The sequence below is a fragment of the Propithecus coquereli genome, unplaced genomic scaffold (assembly GCF_000956105.1).
Source record: "Propithecus coquereli isolate 6110/MARCELLA unplaced genomic scaffold, Pcoq_1.0 Scaffold566, whole genome shotgun sequence".
NCBI lineage: Eukaryota > Metazoa > Chordata > Mammalia > Primates > Indriidae > Propithecus > Propithecus coquereli.
This window is the reverse complement of record NW_012151574.1, coordinates 810376-825221: the sequence shown is the minus strand read 5'-3', so window position 1 is coordinate 825221 and position 14846 is coordinate 810376. Positions and strand designations below refer to the sequence as shown.

The 14846-nt window shown below is 45.3% G+C and overlaps 1 protein-coding gene across 1 annotated transcript in view; it reads right to left on the bottom strand.

The window, feature by feature from the left end:
- The window catches only part of TOMM34 (translocase of outer mitochondrial membrane 34), a 17422-nt gene extending 7258 nt beyond the window's left edge, over positions 1 to 10164 (bottom strand). Inside the window, exons 1-4 of the mRNA XM_012657920.1 lie at positions 9907 to 10164; positions 6838 to 6937; positions 5549 to 5701; positions 2054 to 2223 (exon numbers count right to left, since the gene is read on the bottom strand). Coding sequence (XP_012513374.1) covers positions 2054 to 2223; positions 5549 to 5701; positions 6838 to 6937; positions 9907 to 10033 — 550 coding nt within the window. The 5' untranslated portion in view covers positions 10034 to 10164. The remainder of the gene's footprint in view (positions 1 to 2053; positions 2224 to 5548; positions 5702 to 6837; positions 6938 to 9906) is intronic.
- Positions 10165 to 14846: the final 4682 nt, after the last annotated feature.

Here is a 14846-nt window from a genome sequence, read left to right as displayed (position 1 = left end):
AATCCCAGCTACTCGGGAGGCTGAGGCAGGAGGATCGCTTGAGCCCAGGAGTTTGAGGTTGCTGTGAGCTAGGATGACGCCACGGCACTCACTCTAGCCAGGGCAACAGAGTGAGACTCTGTCTCAAAAAGAAAAAAAAAGAAAGAATGAATGCACAGTACATTGAAAGTTTGAGAAGTTCCATTCTGGTGATTTTAATCTTGAAAATGAGCCATGTGAGTGATCTGAGACCAACGTGGATAATGATGAGCTGAAGGCTGTAGTGGAAGTGAATCCATCTCAATCTATGTGTGTATTATCAGCAAGGTTTGACGTTACTATTTCAACAGCATTGGACCATTTGAAACAAACAGGCAAGGTAAAGAAGCTGGATAGATGGGTACCACATGAATTAAACAAGTATCAGAAGAGAAATTGTCTGAAAGCTTGCCTTTCTTTGCTGCATGACATAAAAGCAAGCCATTTGTACACTGTATTGTTATGTGTGATGAAAAATGGATTCTTTTTGACAGTTACAAGTGTTTGGCACAATGGTTAGATAAAGATGAAGTGCCGAAACACAGTCCAAAATGGAATGTTCATCAAAAAAAGCTAATGGTGTCTTTTTGGTAGTCCAGTGCTGGTATTAATATTATCCACTACAGCTTCATGAAAGTTGGTCAGTTGATTACAGCAGATGTCTACTGTAACCGATTGAACAAAATGATGAGGATGCTTGAGATTAAGCAGCTGAGATTGGTCAATAGAGGCAGGCCAATCCTCTTGCAAGACCACATGTCACAAAAGACAATGTGCTCAAACTACAGAAGCTGGACTTGCAAATTTTCTGTCATCTGCCATATTCACCAGTCCTTGAATCAACTGACTCTCATTTCTTCCAGGCTTTGGATCACTTCTTGCAAGGAAAAATATTTAATTCTCAATAAGCTGTGGAAAATGCCTTTCACGATTTCATCGCCATTCGCTCTCCAGGCTTCTCTGCTGCTCACGTTAAGCAAGCTACCATTAAGATGGCAAAACTGCGTGGACAGTTTAGGCACATAACTTTGATTAACTGTACTGCTTCTTGTTTGAGATATAATCAACTATTCATTAGAAATCGGACATTTCATATTTAATGACCTAATAAATCAGTGGGCTGCAGTTATGTACAGCTTCAGCCTCACCTGGGCCCTGCAACACACTGCTCATTAGTCACACTTACTCCCACTGTTCACCGTGCACTTTCATTCTCCAACACCCCCCACTGTCTCTACCAAGAATTCTCCCTTCTCTCTTGCCACCTGATGACCTCCTTCTTCAAGATACAGCTCAAGCATCACCTCCTCCAAGAGCCTTTCCCTGACTCCTCACTTAAGTCAGTTCCTGTTTTGAACTCCCCAAACACTAAAGACTCTGAAGCACACGTTCCTCCTCCCTGCATTTGAAGATACTGTTTACAAGTCTCAGTCCCTCTTTAGACCAAGAGTTTCAACTGCCCCTGTCCTGTCTGTGTCACACTGCTTAGCACAGGGCCTGGAACACATGACTCAGTGACTCCGAAAGAACAAAATCAATGGTAGGTGCACCGAAAAAGTCTAGTTCATTAGTATTCCATATTTTCATTCTAGGAAGAGTGGGGAACACTTACCAGGCTCCCACAAACCAGAGTGAAAGCTACCATGACCAGATAGGAGTCCTGCCCTTCCCTAACACCTAAAGATTACTCACACACAGCAGGGCTCCAGCCCTGCCCCCTCTGCACTTCTCTAGCCTCAATTCCCAGTGTACTGGGCTGGGACAATTCCCCTGGAACATTAAAAGAGCTTCCTTGTGAGGCCCTGCCTGACAGGTGCCTTACAGCTGTGGGGTATGTTTTATCATCACCCTCACTGTAGAGTTGAAGAGACAATCTCTAAGAGGTTAAGACAGCTTCATTTTCTTTTGTTTTTTACTTTGTTTCCAAGAATATTTTTAGAACTCAGCTAAATGAGGCCAATTTCTACAGGACTACTCTAAAGAAAGTGGCTACCGGGAGGTTGAAAGACTCTCTGGGCAGGGAGTCACAGCTCACCTCTGCTCTTTGTAGTTGTGGTTTCTTTGGATATGTTTTTAGCTGTCTCTCTGCGCTTCTCCGAAGGCGAGGAATTCCACCTCTTCTGAGCTGAAAGAGGCACCAAGGGGATAGAGGGCAGCTTCTGGCGCCACTCAGGCCCAAGCGAGTCCATAAGAGCTCTGGTCATTCTGGAAAGGAAGGCAGGATTGCAGAGACCTTTCTAGCTGGGTCAAAAAGATATTCCTCCTTGCACACAGCCAAGGGAGGTAGGCCAGAGTTATCGTCTTCCCCCTGGTCCGAACCATCTCTTTACATCCTCCAACATGCTGCGGCACAGGAACAGGAGTCTGCCGCCCAAAACACCTTCTCAGCTCAGCCACTTGAGCTTGGTCATACTAAGTTACCTTTAAAGTGGTGATCTGGTGCTTAAGGTACTTAAACTTGCCCCCGCAAAACTACACATTCTCCAAGAAAGGATCTTATGTTCTAATTGTTTCAAATTTTCTCCGTGAATCTAGTACAAAGTCATGTAAGCACCTGACGTTTGTTTAATGATTAAGAGACTTTTTAAAAAATGCAAATCTTGTCACGTTGTTCTCAAATCTTACCACGCTTCAGGGGTTCCCACTTCCCTCGGCTAACATGGCCTGTGAGATCTAGTCTCCCTCCTCCTCTCGCCCTTTGTCCTGTCCCTCTTGATCCTTATGTTCAAGCCTTTGCACGTGCTTTTTCCTCTACCCAGAACAATCTCTTCCACTTTGGAAAAAGATTGCCACCTTCTAAGCCCAGCTAACTCCTTATTCTTTAGATCTCAGCTTAAAATGCTGCTCAGGGACCATGTCCATTTTGTTAACTGATCTCCAGCATCTAGCATATCCCCTGGCAACCACCAAGGCCCAATAAGTATATGCTGAATGAGTGAATAAAGCCAACTGTATACTTCTGCTCCTACAAGCATGCTCCTGTGTTAAAAGAATGCAAACCACACAGACAGATACCATCACAAATTCCCGGTCTCCGACTAGACTGTTTTCCTGGTAGGCCCAACTATTTCAAACCTCTACTCTCCTCAAACCTGTTCCCTAATCCTCCTCCTTTTTCAGAGCAAACAGCCTTATAACCTAAATACAAACCTACCTGCCTGGGCACCCAAACCTTCTTATTTCCCTCCTGTGGCAATAGAAGAGATGACAGGGCCAATCCTTCCACTTAACCTCTGGGTCCCATCTCCTCCTGCCTCTCTCAGGGACCATACCCAGGCAGCACCTCCCTCTCCTGCATCTTAGTCCTTTCTCTACTGACTCCAACTATCAGCATTTAAGTCCCTTTAACTCTTTCCTTACTTAATGAAACCTCCTGGACACCTCTCTGCTATTCCAGCTACACTCCCCTGCCTCTCTTCACAGCCTGGCTTCTTGAACTCACTGAACTGCTTCCATGAGAACCACCAGTGACTTCACTGCTAAACCCGTCATCCACTTACGCTCGCTGGAGCACATGACACTAATGACGTCTCCATCCGTCCTGAAATATGTCTTCCCATGGGACACTAAATACCCAAATCTCCTCCCACCTCTCCACCTGCTGTTACTCTGTAAGGCCCTCAAATGCTGGAGTTTCTCAAAGCTCTGTCCTGTTCCCGACACACCTGCTGTGGTGTTCTTTTTCTCCCCATAGCTTCAATCCACCTCTGTGCTGATGACCTTCAAATCTGCATGTCTGCCCTCTGTTTTTCTCCTCTGCTACAAACCCATGTGAATACCCAACTGCCTGCCTTTCATCTCTCGTCTCATGTCCCACAGTTACCTCTGACTCAACATGTCAACCACCTGGATATCTTCTTCTATTCCTCCCTTCTCACCATTCCGCAACCACAAAGCCTGTTGATATATTTCCTAAATGTCCCCTGAATTGGTCCCACTGTCCTCTCTCCACTACCTCCACCTCTCCCATGGATTGCTGCCTGCCCCCTTCCTATTCTACCCTCCATATTATCCCTCACCATGGCAGCCAACAAGTTTTTCTCTAAAATACAAATCTAAATTTGTTTCTCTACAACAAATTTGCTCACCTTGTTCCACTGATAGGACCTGTTCATAATGCCTCACTTGCTCAGGATTAAGTCCAAGCCCCAGAACACCGGGGCCTGTGTGACCCAGCCTCACCAACCCATCCCAAGCTGAGCTCCCCGCCTGCAGCACCATGTGAAATGGATTTCTTACAACTCCTGTGATCTGTCACACTTGCTCCCTTGCACCCACTGCCCTTCTCCTTGCCGGCCCCTCACCCCAGATTTCTATTTCTCTCTCAGTCTAAGCTCACCTCCTCTGAAAAGCTCTCTCTGGCCTCCCCCTCTTCCTCCCAGCTGGTGAGGTACCTCCTTTCTGCCCCTGGAGCTCCCTATGCTCCTCCTACTACAGCACTTATGACACTGTACTGTGCCTGCTTATTACCAACTGGTGTTTTCCAGAGACCAGGAGCTCCACAAGGGCAGGAAGAGGTATGTCTCAGTAATCAGCCCAGGGCTTAGTGTAAAGTCTTCCACATACTGGCAGATTTTGTTGAATAATAGAAATTAAAAGGAGGCAAAGAGAAAATAAAGGATGCTGGCAAACAAGTCAAGCCAGAAATGAAGCATTAAAAACATACCATAAAGTCCTGTTAAGGGTTTGCTATTAACAGTAGCGTGGTGTTTGGCTTTCTAGCAGCACATGCAAAGAGGTGACACATGATCAGTTATGCAAATGATGGCCCCCTTGATATAAAACCAAATAACTACCTGGAAACCAGACAGCAATTTCACCTGAGGTACTTCATGGAGGGGTCATGGTACAATATACTAAACCATGTTCACAAACAATATCCTTCCAGGCTTGTGTCTAGCTGCTTGGGCTGTGTCTTAGTCTCCCAATTACCGTTAGGTCTCTGAAGACAAGTGGGGTCTGTATCTCTTTGCATTTTGGTATCTCCCACTTAATCTGGCTCAATACCTTAGAGAGAGCTCAATAAACATTACTATGTGAATGAAATTCACACATCTAGGCAGAATCAATCAATCAATCTCAGTAATTCTGACTCCTTAAATACCTGCTAAATACAACAGCAGATTCTCCTCCCATGCTTTCCCTCACATGCTCATTAGGAGTTTTCTAAGTCTAGCCAAAGGGATCCCCCTAGAACTGCAGTCCCCAACCTCCCAGGCCGTGGACCAGTACTGCTCTGTGGCCTATTAGGAACCAGGCTGCACACCAGGAGGTGAGCGGTGGGTGAGCAAACAAAGCTTCATTTACAGCTGCTCCCCATCATCCGCACCACCACCGCCTGAGCTCCGCCTCCTCCCCCCCAGCTCCCACTGACGCCCATCAGTGGAAAAACTGTCTTCCATGAAATCAATTCCTGGTGCCAAAAAGGCTGGGGACTGCTGCCCTAGAAAACAACCAAAGCAATGGCCCAAAGCCAATTAAGGAGGCCAGGGAGTTTCCATGGAGACTGCCTGCAGTGAATTGGGCTCACCTGTTGATGCCTTCCAGGGCTGATGTCACATTATCATCAATCTGCAGCACAGTCTTGTAGTCAACATAGGCTAGGTGGTACTTCTCTAGAGCCTCATAGGCACATGCTCGCCGAAGCAGGGGCTTAATGCTGAAGGGAACCAAGGCCAGTGCTCTAGAACAGGAGGCAAAAACGTCATCTGGCTGTTGAGCCACCAGGATTTTGGCGTAGTTTCTTCCAGGTAGTCATCTATAGCCCTCAGTGTATACGAGGTAATTTCTGGCTGAGAGACACTGCTAAAAATGCCAAACCTCACAATAGGGACTTTCCAACTTATACTGAAATGAAGAGGGGAAAGGGAGCAGAGAACCACTAATATTGTGAAACTTATTTGCACAGGTATCAGCTTCCAGTTTCGATACCCCCAGAATCAAGAACAAGTGCCTCATGGTTTTCATGCTACTAAGTCTTTAGAGTTGTGGCCCAATGGGAATAACGAATAGGCTTTGGAGTCAGGTGGGGTGGTGTCTGAATTCTACCTCTACCACTAACCATGTGACCTAGGTAAATCACTTTTCTGCGCCCATCCTCAGCAACTCAGTTGTGGCCTGGGAAGCATGGTAAACTTACCCCACAGATTGGCCATGAGCACTCAAAGAAGGAAATCTAGCATGGGGCCTGGTACAAACTAATTTAGCACAGCCTCCACGAGTGTGCTCACATCCCTCCGCCTCTCCCATCTATCATCAAGGCACGCATCTAAAGCAATGTCAAATATCAGATCTGGGAACATATTTAGGGCATATGCTAGTTTAGCAATGATAAAGAGACAATGATAAAGAAGACAATGCTAGACTGACTTGAAGAAGAAAGAGGTATGAAACATTGTTCATTGTCCTCTACTACTGATTATTGATGAATATGGTTTTCTCCTTTCTCCTTGTAACCTCTATTCCTCCTTCTTTCCTTCCCTCCCTCCCTTCCCCTCACACACACCCGTCCCAGAAAAATACCTCGGTAAGCCAGTCACTGGTCTGCAACTCTACCTCATTCCCAGGTTCCAAATCTCACAAAGACTTTAAAATCCACCTCTAACTGCCCACCCAACTCTTTACTCAGCAGCAAAGCCAAGTCTCCAAAGACACAAGTCAGGGGCCACAAGGACCAAGTAGAGCCTCCCATTCTCAGTGACATTTTCTAATCCCTGTCACAGATGTAACTGGTAGGATCCTTCCAAACAACAAGCCAGATAAATCTAGCCTCCTCTTCTGAGACCCTCAGGCATCGCAAAGTTACCCTGGGCCACTTACGAAGTGCAATCTTTGATGCAGTCTCTGCAGTTTCCATCCTTCAAGTGGCATGCTGCTAGGTTGGAATAGAGAACGCTTTCCTCTCCCGGGTCTGAAGAACCTGCCCAGGTGGAGGCAGAAAGAGCAAGAAGATCATCAGGTTAGGAAATGGATGCCTCAGGACACTGGGAATCATTTTAAACCTGGAGCTCTCCGGGCTTTGGTGAAAGGCAGCAGAAATGACTGTAACCTGATCAGGCTTGTTGGCCTGCTCGGCTGGCATATTTGTCATGAGAATGAAGACAACAAGCTTTCTGTCCTTCATAGGGAACCACACATTTATCTCCTCATTCATTCATTCCAGCACTGAATTTAGTACCAGGCAAAAGATAAACATGAAATAGCTGGCTCCTGCCTCAACAAAATCCATGCTGTAACCACCTGGGTGTGTGTGCATGTGTGTGCATGTGTGTTAATTTTACTACAAAAAGCATGAAAACCCGATAAAGAACCTAAATAAAAAAACAATATGATAAATGGATTGACCAAGAGTTGTAGGGACATGAGAGACAGAGACTAGTTCTACCTGGTCAAGTCAGAGAGGACTTTGCCAGGGAAGTGGTAACTGAGCTGGCTCTGACAGGACTACGGAGAACTCAATCAGAGGAAGTACTCACGCTACCCAACAGGGAGAATTATTAGACATTTCTCTAAAGGCAGTCCTTACCCTCAGGAATCACAGACACCTAAGTCCTTCATTGTGGATCTTCATTATTAAAGATAATTTTCAACCATTTCATACCTACTAGCGTAGGCCATAATTTAAAAAAGGATTGAAAACAAATTCTTTGAAACATGTAGAAAACCACATCTCAGTATTCACCGTATGTTACTATATTTGTTTCCAACCTTTTTGATAATGGCTGAAGTTCCACTCGTCCCCATCCTTTTCTCTGTGCTCTCTTCCCAGACCCCCAGAGGCCAGCAAAATCCTGAAGCTGGTGTGTAACATGTTCAAGCATGTTTGTCTACCTTTATTATACGTATGTATTCACAGGTAAGATAAAGTATCATTTTAGGTCTATTAAAGCATTTCCTAAGTGGTACCACATTGCCTATCCTTCTGCAACTTGCTTTTTTCACTAAGTATGTCACCATGTTGATATCTGAACTCTTTCATTCAATACCAACAATAACAAGCTTTTTCTTCTCCCCTTATTTTGCCAGTCCCTCAGACAGAGAGTAGGGAGAAGTAAAATACATCCTTGCTCTAAAAAAGCAAGTACAAGTACTCAAAACCTGTAATCTATCTTAAGTCACAAGAGCACGGTTACTCAGAAACAGCAGTGGTGTGGTGGAAAGGGCATCAATCCAGCCTGCCAGCCTGCACAAGTCACTCAACTGCTCTGATGGTACATGCTCACCTACTGCATGAGGATATCACTTCACAGACTTGCTGGAAGGGTTCGTTGTGTTAGGTTGCTCCCTGTGCTCCTTTCAAGATCAAGAAAACTGATCAGCGAAATCAAGAGACTTGCCCACAAATTATCTAGAAAACTAGTAGCAGCTGCAGAACCGAACTCTGGTCTCTGCTAAATCTAGACACCAGGCCAGCTCTTATAAGGACCCAGAATAGACCCATACAAAAGCATAAGCTTCTCCAGGCCAGCTGGGGTGGGATGAAGGAAAAAGGCAGAAACATCAATACCTCAGATTCCTCAGCAACTTCATCAAGTGAGGTTGACATGAGGAGGTGGGCCTAAAGAGGAGTTTTCTAGAAAAGAAGATGGCGGCAAAAGAGTCGCTTAAAACTGCAAAAAGTTCAAACAAAGGAGAATGGAATTTGGAGAAGATCTGGGGAGAAGTCTAGCAAAATGATTAAAAATTTGGACTTATAATAGCAAATCTTGGCTCTGACATGTCTTCATTGTGTAACCCTGAGGTGGGCAATTTAACTCTTCTGGACTCATCTGTACGTGTCTTATCCACAGAGTTATAGTGAAGATAAAAAGAGAATGTCTAGAATGTCTAGCACACAGTAAAGCACTCAACAAATGCTAGCCAAGAACATGAAAAGGGGGAGGAAGGCAAAGGGAAATAGGTACTAACCAGTGACTTACAGAAAATGGGATCCAAGGCCCCTCTCCAAAGTCAAGGCTTTATCCAATGGGGGCTCCTGGATAAGACACTTTGGAGAAGAGGCTTAGGGCAAAGGCGTGTGGTTGGTTGAAGTAAGCTGGAGACTGGGAGAACTGATAAGAATATGCTGCTACTCTGTTTAAAACTCTCCAGTAGCTTCCTACCAGAGCATAAAACCCACACTCCTTGGCAGGGTTTAAAACACCTACACAGCAAGGGTCTGCCTACTGACCTCATGTCTTACAATTCCCTCCGCTAGCTCACTATGCCTTGACTTCTAGAATACACCATGCTTATTCTGTCTGGGGGGCTTTCTGATTGCAGTTCCCTCCACCTGGAATGCTCAGATGCAAAACTTCGTGCGCTTGGCTTCTCATCATTCAGACATTACCTCAAACATCACTTCTTTCTTCAGAGAAGTTGTCCTTGAGGTCCCACTCTAAAAGAGCTCTGCAGTCAACTCTGGCACATGGCTTATCTGTCTTCTTCATAGGCCTAATTACCCCACAGGTCTTGTTTACTTATTTACTAGCTTAGGATCCACCCACTCCCCTTTCGCCCAACCAGAGTGTGCGATCTTCCAGAGAAAGACCTTCTTTCTTGTTATACAGGCAGTATATAACAGGTGCTAAACAAATACTAATTTAATTGAAAATGAATAGCTAGGAGGAAGGAGGGTTGAGCTATATCCTCAGGATCAGAATGAGGCTTGAATAATTAAGGATGGACGCCAACAGGGCAGTTAAAAGTAGGTGTAAAGAAAGGGCCAAGGAAGTTTCCGGTAGGATGCTGAAGTCGGGAAGGGGCGGGAAGGGTGGTGGGAAGGCCTGGAGGCTCGGTCGGCCGCGAGGGTGGGAAGCGCAGGAAGGCAGGGACAGAGCGAGGCCTGGGTGGTGCTGGCGGGGGACTGGAGGAAGCGGGGCTGGGGGAGAAACGGGGGCGGGGTCGTACCTCGCGCCTGCAGCGCCCGCAGCGCGCGGCCGTAGAGCACGGAGGCCTCGGCGTACTGGCCGTTGCGGAAGCTCTCATTGCCGGCGGCGCGGAGCGCCTCCACAGACTCTGGGAATTTGGGGGCCATCCCAGGGCCGGGCCGGCGAGTGGAGGGCACCTCCGTTATCCGCCCGGAGTCGTGCGGCACAGCGTCCGCGCGGAAGCACCGGCAGCGAACCCTCGGAGGTGACCACTAACCTGACCGCGAGGGGGCGGGGCGGAGCGCGGCGGGGGCGGGGCCTGGCGGACGGGAGCCCCTAGGCGCCCGGCCCTCTGCGCGTGCTCAGTTTGGAACTTGCGCTCCCGCAGGGTAGGTTGGAGCTGCGCTGGGCGCCCTGGGGTGCTGGGGCGCTGTGGGGGTCGCCAGGAGGGAGGTCGGGGCCCTGCTCTCATAGAGCTTACGTTCTGGTGGGGCCTGACAGACGATTAGCTCCTGAGCAAATTTCATGTGATTAGTGCAGTACGGAAAACAAAGCATGGTAATGCAATGGAAACAGATTTAGCTCTAATAACCAAAACTGGAAAATGATTCCTGTTTTAAACCACTTGGCTTTGGGGGTAGTTTGTTACACAGTGATAGCTAACTGATACACCTAACTAACTTATAGCAATTTTTTGTGTCTTTACCATGGCCCATATTCAGTCAGGCTCTGGCTACATCTCCTACCTCATCTCCTGCTTTTTCTTATTCACTCTGCTGCAAACATGCACACTTCTTGCTGCTCTTCTAACACAAGTCTTTGCCCTCGCTGTTCCTTCTGTCTTAAATATTCTTTTTGCAAATATTAGCGTGACTTACAATCTCATTTCAGTTACTTTTCTGCTCAAAGGCTCAGAAAGGCTTTCCCCAACTACTTGATCTAAAGTTACTCCTTACTCTGCTGCATCTGTCTGTCACTTTCTATACCACATATTGATTTATTTTTCCTCATATCACTTTTAATACCAGAAATACGTATTTCTTTTTTGCCTATTGTCTATATTTCCCACTTGTGAATGTAAGATGCAGGAGGGAAGGAACTTTATTTTGCTCATTGCCTGGCACCTGGACTGTGCTTGGCCCTGAACAGACACTTGATATATATATATGTTGAATGAATGAATGTCCCAGCTTTCTCAGCAGCTTTCCTTATCTACTAGACTTGGTTTGGTTCTCATATTTTTCTATCATCATTTATCACTACTTTAATTATCTGTCTAATAATTATCTCTTCCACTACACAGTAAACTGGAGAAAGGTAAGACTCATATATGTCTTGAATATTGTTATATAGTCATCCCTGGTATCCCCTGGGTATTGGTTCCAGGACCTCTTCAGACACCAAAATCCAAGCATACTCACACAACTGCAGGACCCTTGGATACAAAAAGTCAGCCCTCTGTATACTGTGGTTTTGCATCCTGGAATACTGTATTTTCCATCTGAGTTTGGTTGCAGAAGTAAAACCTTCTGATACAGAGGGCTGACTATATTTATTGAAAACAATCTGTGTATAAGTGGATCTGTACAGTTCAAACCCATGTTGTTCAAGGGCCAGCTGTATACCCAGAGCCTAGCACAGTGCCAGGGACATGGAGCTCAGTAAGTGTTGAGTGAATGAAGCATGAAGATTCTGACTTACAGGAAAATAACTCTCCCAGTAACCCTGCTCATTGGGTCTCTCTTAAGCTAGTATCATACTATAATTGGCAGATAGTATACTCTATTTAAATTTAAATTTAATTGAGAATTCATTTTTTCAATCACACTAGCCACAATTAAAGTGCTCAACAGTCACACGTGGCTAGTAGCTACCATTTTGGATAGCACATATATAGAACATTTCCATCATCACAGAAATTTTTATTGGGCAGTGTTGGACTGAACACTGTGGAAAAAGAGGGCCATCATAAGGTCAGTCCATCTTCTGGAATAATCCTGGGAAAGGGGCAAACGAGAGATGTTTGTCATTGTGTAATGGTAAATTGATATTTATTTTTAAAAATGTTTATTTAATGCCTATTCATCTACAGGGATGAGTGTGGGCACAGTGGGAGCTTAGAGACAGAACTGCCCCTCAAGGAGCAAAAAATCCAGTTGGCAGCAGGGCCAGAACATAAGATAAAAAGTAGATTCAGAAGTAGCACGATTGAAAAAAAAAAGGGGGGGGGGAAAGTAGAGTCTAGAATGTGCATTGGGAGAAATACCGGAAAAGTGGTAGGAGATTTTGGAGGACAGAGGATTGACTTCTTACAGGAGGGCCCTGTGATGGCTTCCTGAGCTTTGTAGAAACCCTTCTTGATCTTTACTTTGAGGTTCCCACTGCCATCTGTAGAAAAATTTTTTTTTTTTTTGAGACAGAGTCTCACTCTGTTGCCTGGGCTAGAGTGCCATGGTGTCAGCCTAGCTCACAGCAACCTCAAACTCCTGGGCTCAAGGAATCCTACTGCCTCAGCCTCCCAAATAGCTGGGACTACAGGCATGTGCCACCATGCCTGACTAGTTTTTTTCCATATATTTTTAGTTGTCCAGCTAATTTCTATTTTTTTTTTTTTTGGTAGAGACAGGGTCTCGCTCTTGCTCAGGCTGGTCTCAAACTCCTGAGCTCAAACCATCCTCCCGCCTCGGCCTCCCCGAGTGCTAGGATTATAGGCATGAGCTACCGTGCCCAGCCTGTAGAAATTTCTAGTAAAGTGGCAAATAAAACGAGGATTTTGTGGGGTCGGGACAATCCTGGGTTAAAATCTTTGCTCTCACTAGCTGTGCACATGTGAATCTCAGCTTCCTTATGTGCAAACTGGGGACAATAATCCTTACTTCTGTCATCCTAAAAGGAAGAAGCTGGGCTGGGCGCGGTGGCTCACACCTGTAATCCTAGCTCTCTGGGAGGCCGAGGCGGGCGGATTGTTTGAGCTCAGGAGTTCGAAACCAGCCTGAGCAAGAGCCAGACCCCGTCTGTACTAAAAATAGAAAGAAATTAATTGGACAACTAAAAATATATAGAAAAAATTAGCCGGGCATGGTGGCGCATGCCTGTAATCCCAGCTACTCGGGAGGCTGAGGCAGGAGGATTGCTTGAGCCCAGGAGTTTGAGGTTGCTGTGAGCTAGGCTGACGCCACGGCACTCTAGCCTGGGCAACACAGTGAGACTCTGTCTCAAAAAAAAAAAAAAAAAAAAAGGAAGAAGCTGAGGCAAAATTAATGTAAGTGGAGGGTTTATTTGGGCCAAGCTTGAGGATTGCAACCTGGGAACATAGATTCAAGTTGTTCTGAATATATACTCTGATTAGCAGGTGTTACGAGTGGATTTTTAAAGGCAAAAAGGGGGGACAGGGAGTGTCCCTATACAAAGTTGTTTGTCAGGAATTTTCATTGGTTTACAGAAATAGCATTGATTAGTGAGTGGCTATACATTGTTAAGCTATAGGGTGTGGGTTATAGTGTTAATGGGTTAATTTACAGTTACTTGTGGCAATAGCAAGCAGTTTCAATAGATGAATGCACAGCTCCAGGGAAACAGAACATGATTGTTATCTTACTGTCCCTTTGGGACCAATAATTTAAAAAGACTCACATTCCTCTGATAAAAGTTCTTTTCTCACTTCATAGGGCTGTTTTGAGGATTAAGAGAAAGTCCAGGATTGCGCCTGGCACATAGTAACTTCTCAGGAAATGTTTTTCTCCTGTGTCAGGTGAATAACTCGGTTATCCAGTTTTGGGCTCATGGTGTGCCATACCTGAGTGGCCCTGAAGGGTGGTTGCTCAGGTGTTAAGTTGTGTAGATAGTGTATCTTTGGGAAAGTAGAATAATTAGAAACAGTGAAAGGTTGCTCCGGGTAAGATTTTTCCCTGTAACTTTCTCCACTGGTAAGTTGGGTGGAATCTGCCATTTTCCTAACACTCATTGATGGTGGTGTCATTCTGAATACCAATAGTTGGAACTGGAGCTCTGAGTTTAAAGAAAGGTCCGTCTCTTGCAAAGTAAAATAAAAATCTCAGGACCATGCTCCCCCCAAACTCCTTATACAAAAGGGAAGGTCAAGCCTGGAGGCTGAGTCCTGCAACACCCCCTTCCAAAAGAATGGCTGTTACTAACATTATGCATTAGCCAGACCATCGACAAGGACTGCCCCCACAGATCATTCATAAGGAAATTTTTTTTCTGGCCTCCCATAAACAAGTACATGATTCCACACTAGTAATGCGGATTACAAGTTTATCTTCCCAGGTGCAGAACAGACACAAGATCAATCACTCTTCCACCTACGCAGGGACATCTACACAATTGATTCTTCCTTTATTCCCTTTTTAAATATTCACCGTATCAAATGTAGATTTCCTGGGCCTCACAAGAACCATTTGCCTCACTACCGGCCCTCCCTCCTTCTTTTTCTTTTTCCCCTTTTTCCTTCTGTATGCCCTCTCCCCTTAAAAACTGAACTCCCAAATCCCACTTGGGAAAAAATAGTCACAGATGCTGTGGCTTGTGTTTTTCCTGGGCACATTCTCAAACTTTGGCTTAATAAACCTCCACTGACTGAGATATTTGCCTCAGTCACTTATTTTTGGTTGTCACTCCTGCCCAACGGGAGGGTACACATCCATAACTGTCCAGTATGGTGTTGTAGGCTCTGGACTCCCACCGACCTGGATTTAAGTTCCCAAACCTATACTCTTAGCTATGTGACCTGGAGGGTAGATAGATACTTCACCTCTCTGGCCTTCCGAAATGAGAATAATAGTAGCATTTACTGTATAGGGTTGTTAGGAATTTTAAATGAGTTAATATTAGTAAAGCACTGAGAACGTGGTAGGCATTGCTTATCAATAATATATAAAAATAACTTTACAGACTTGATGTGAGAATTAAATGAGATAAATGAAAACAAGTACTTCATGGCAAGTGCTTAATAAATGTTAA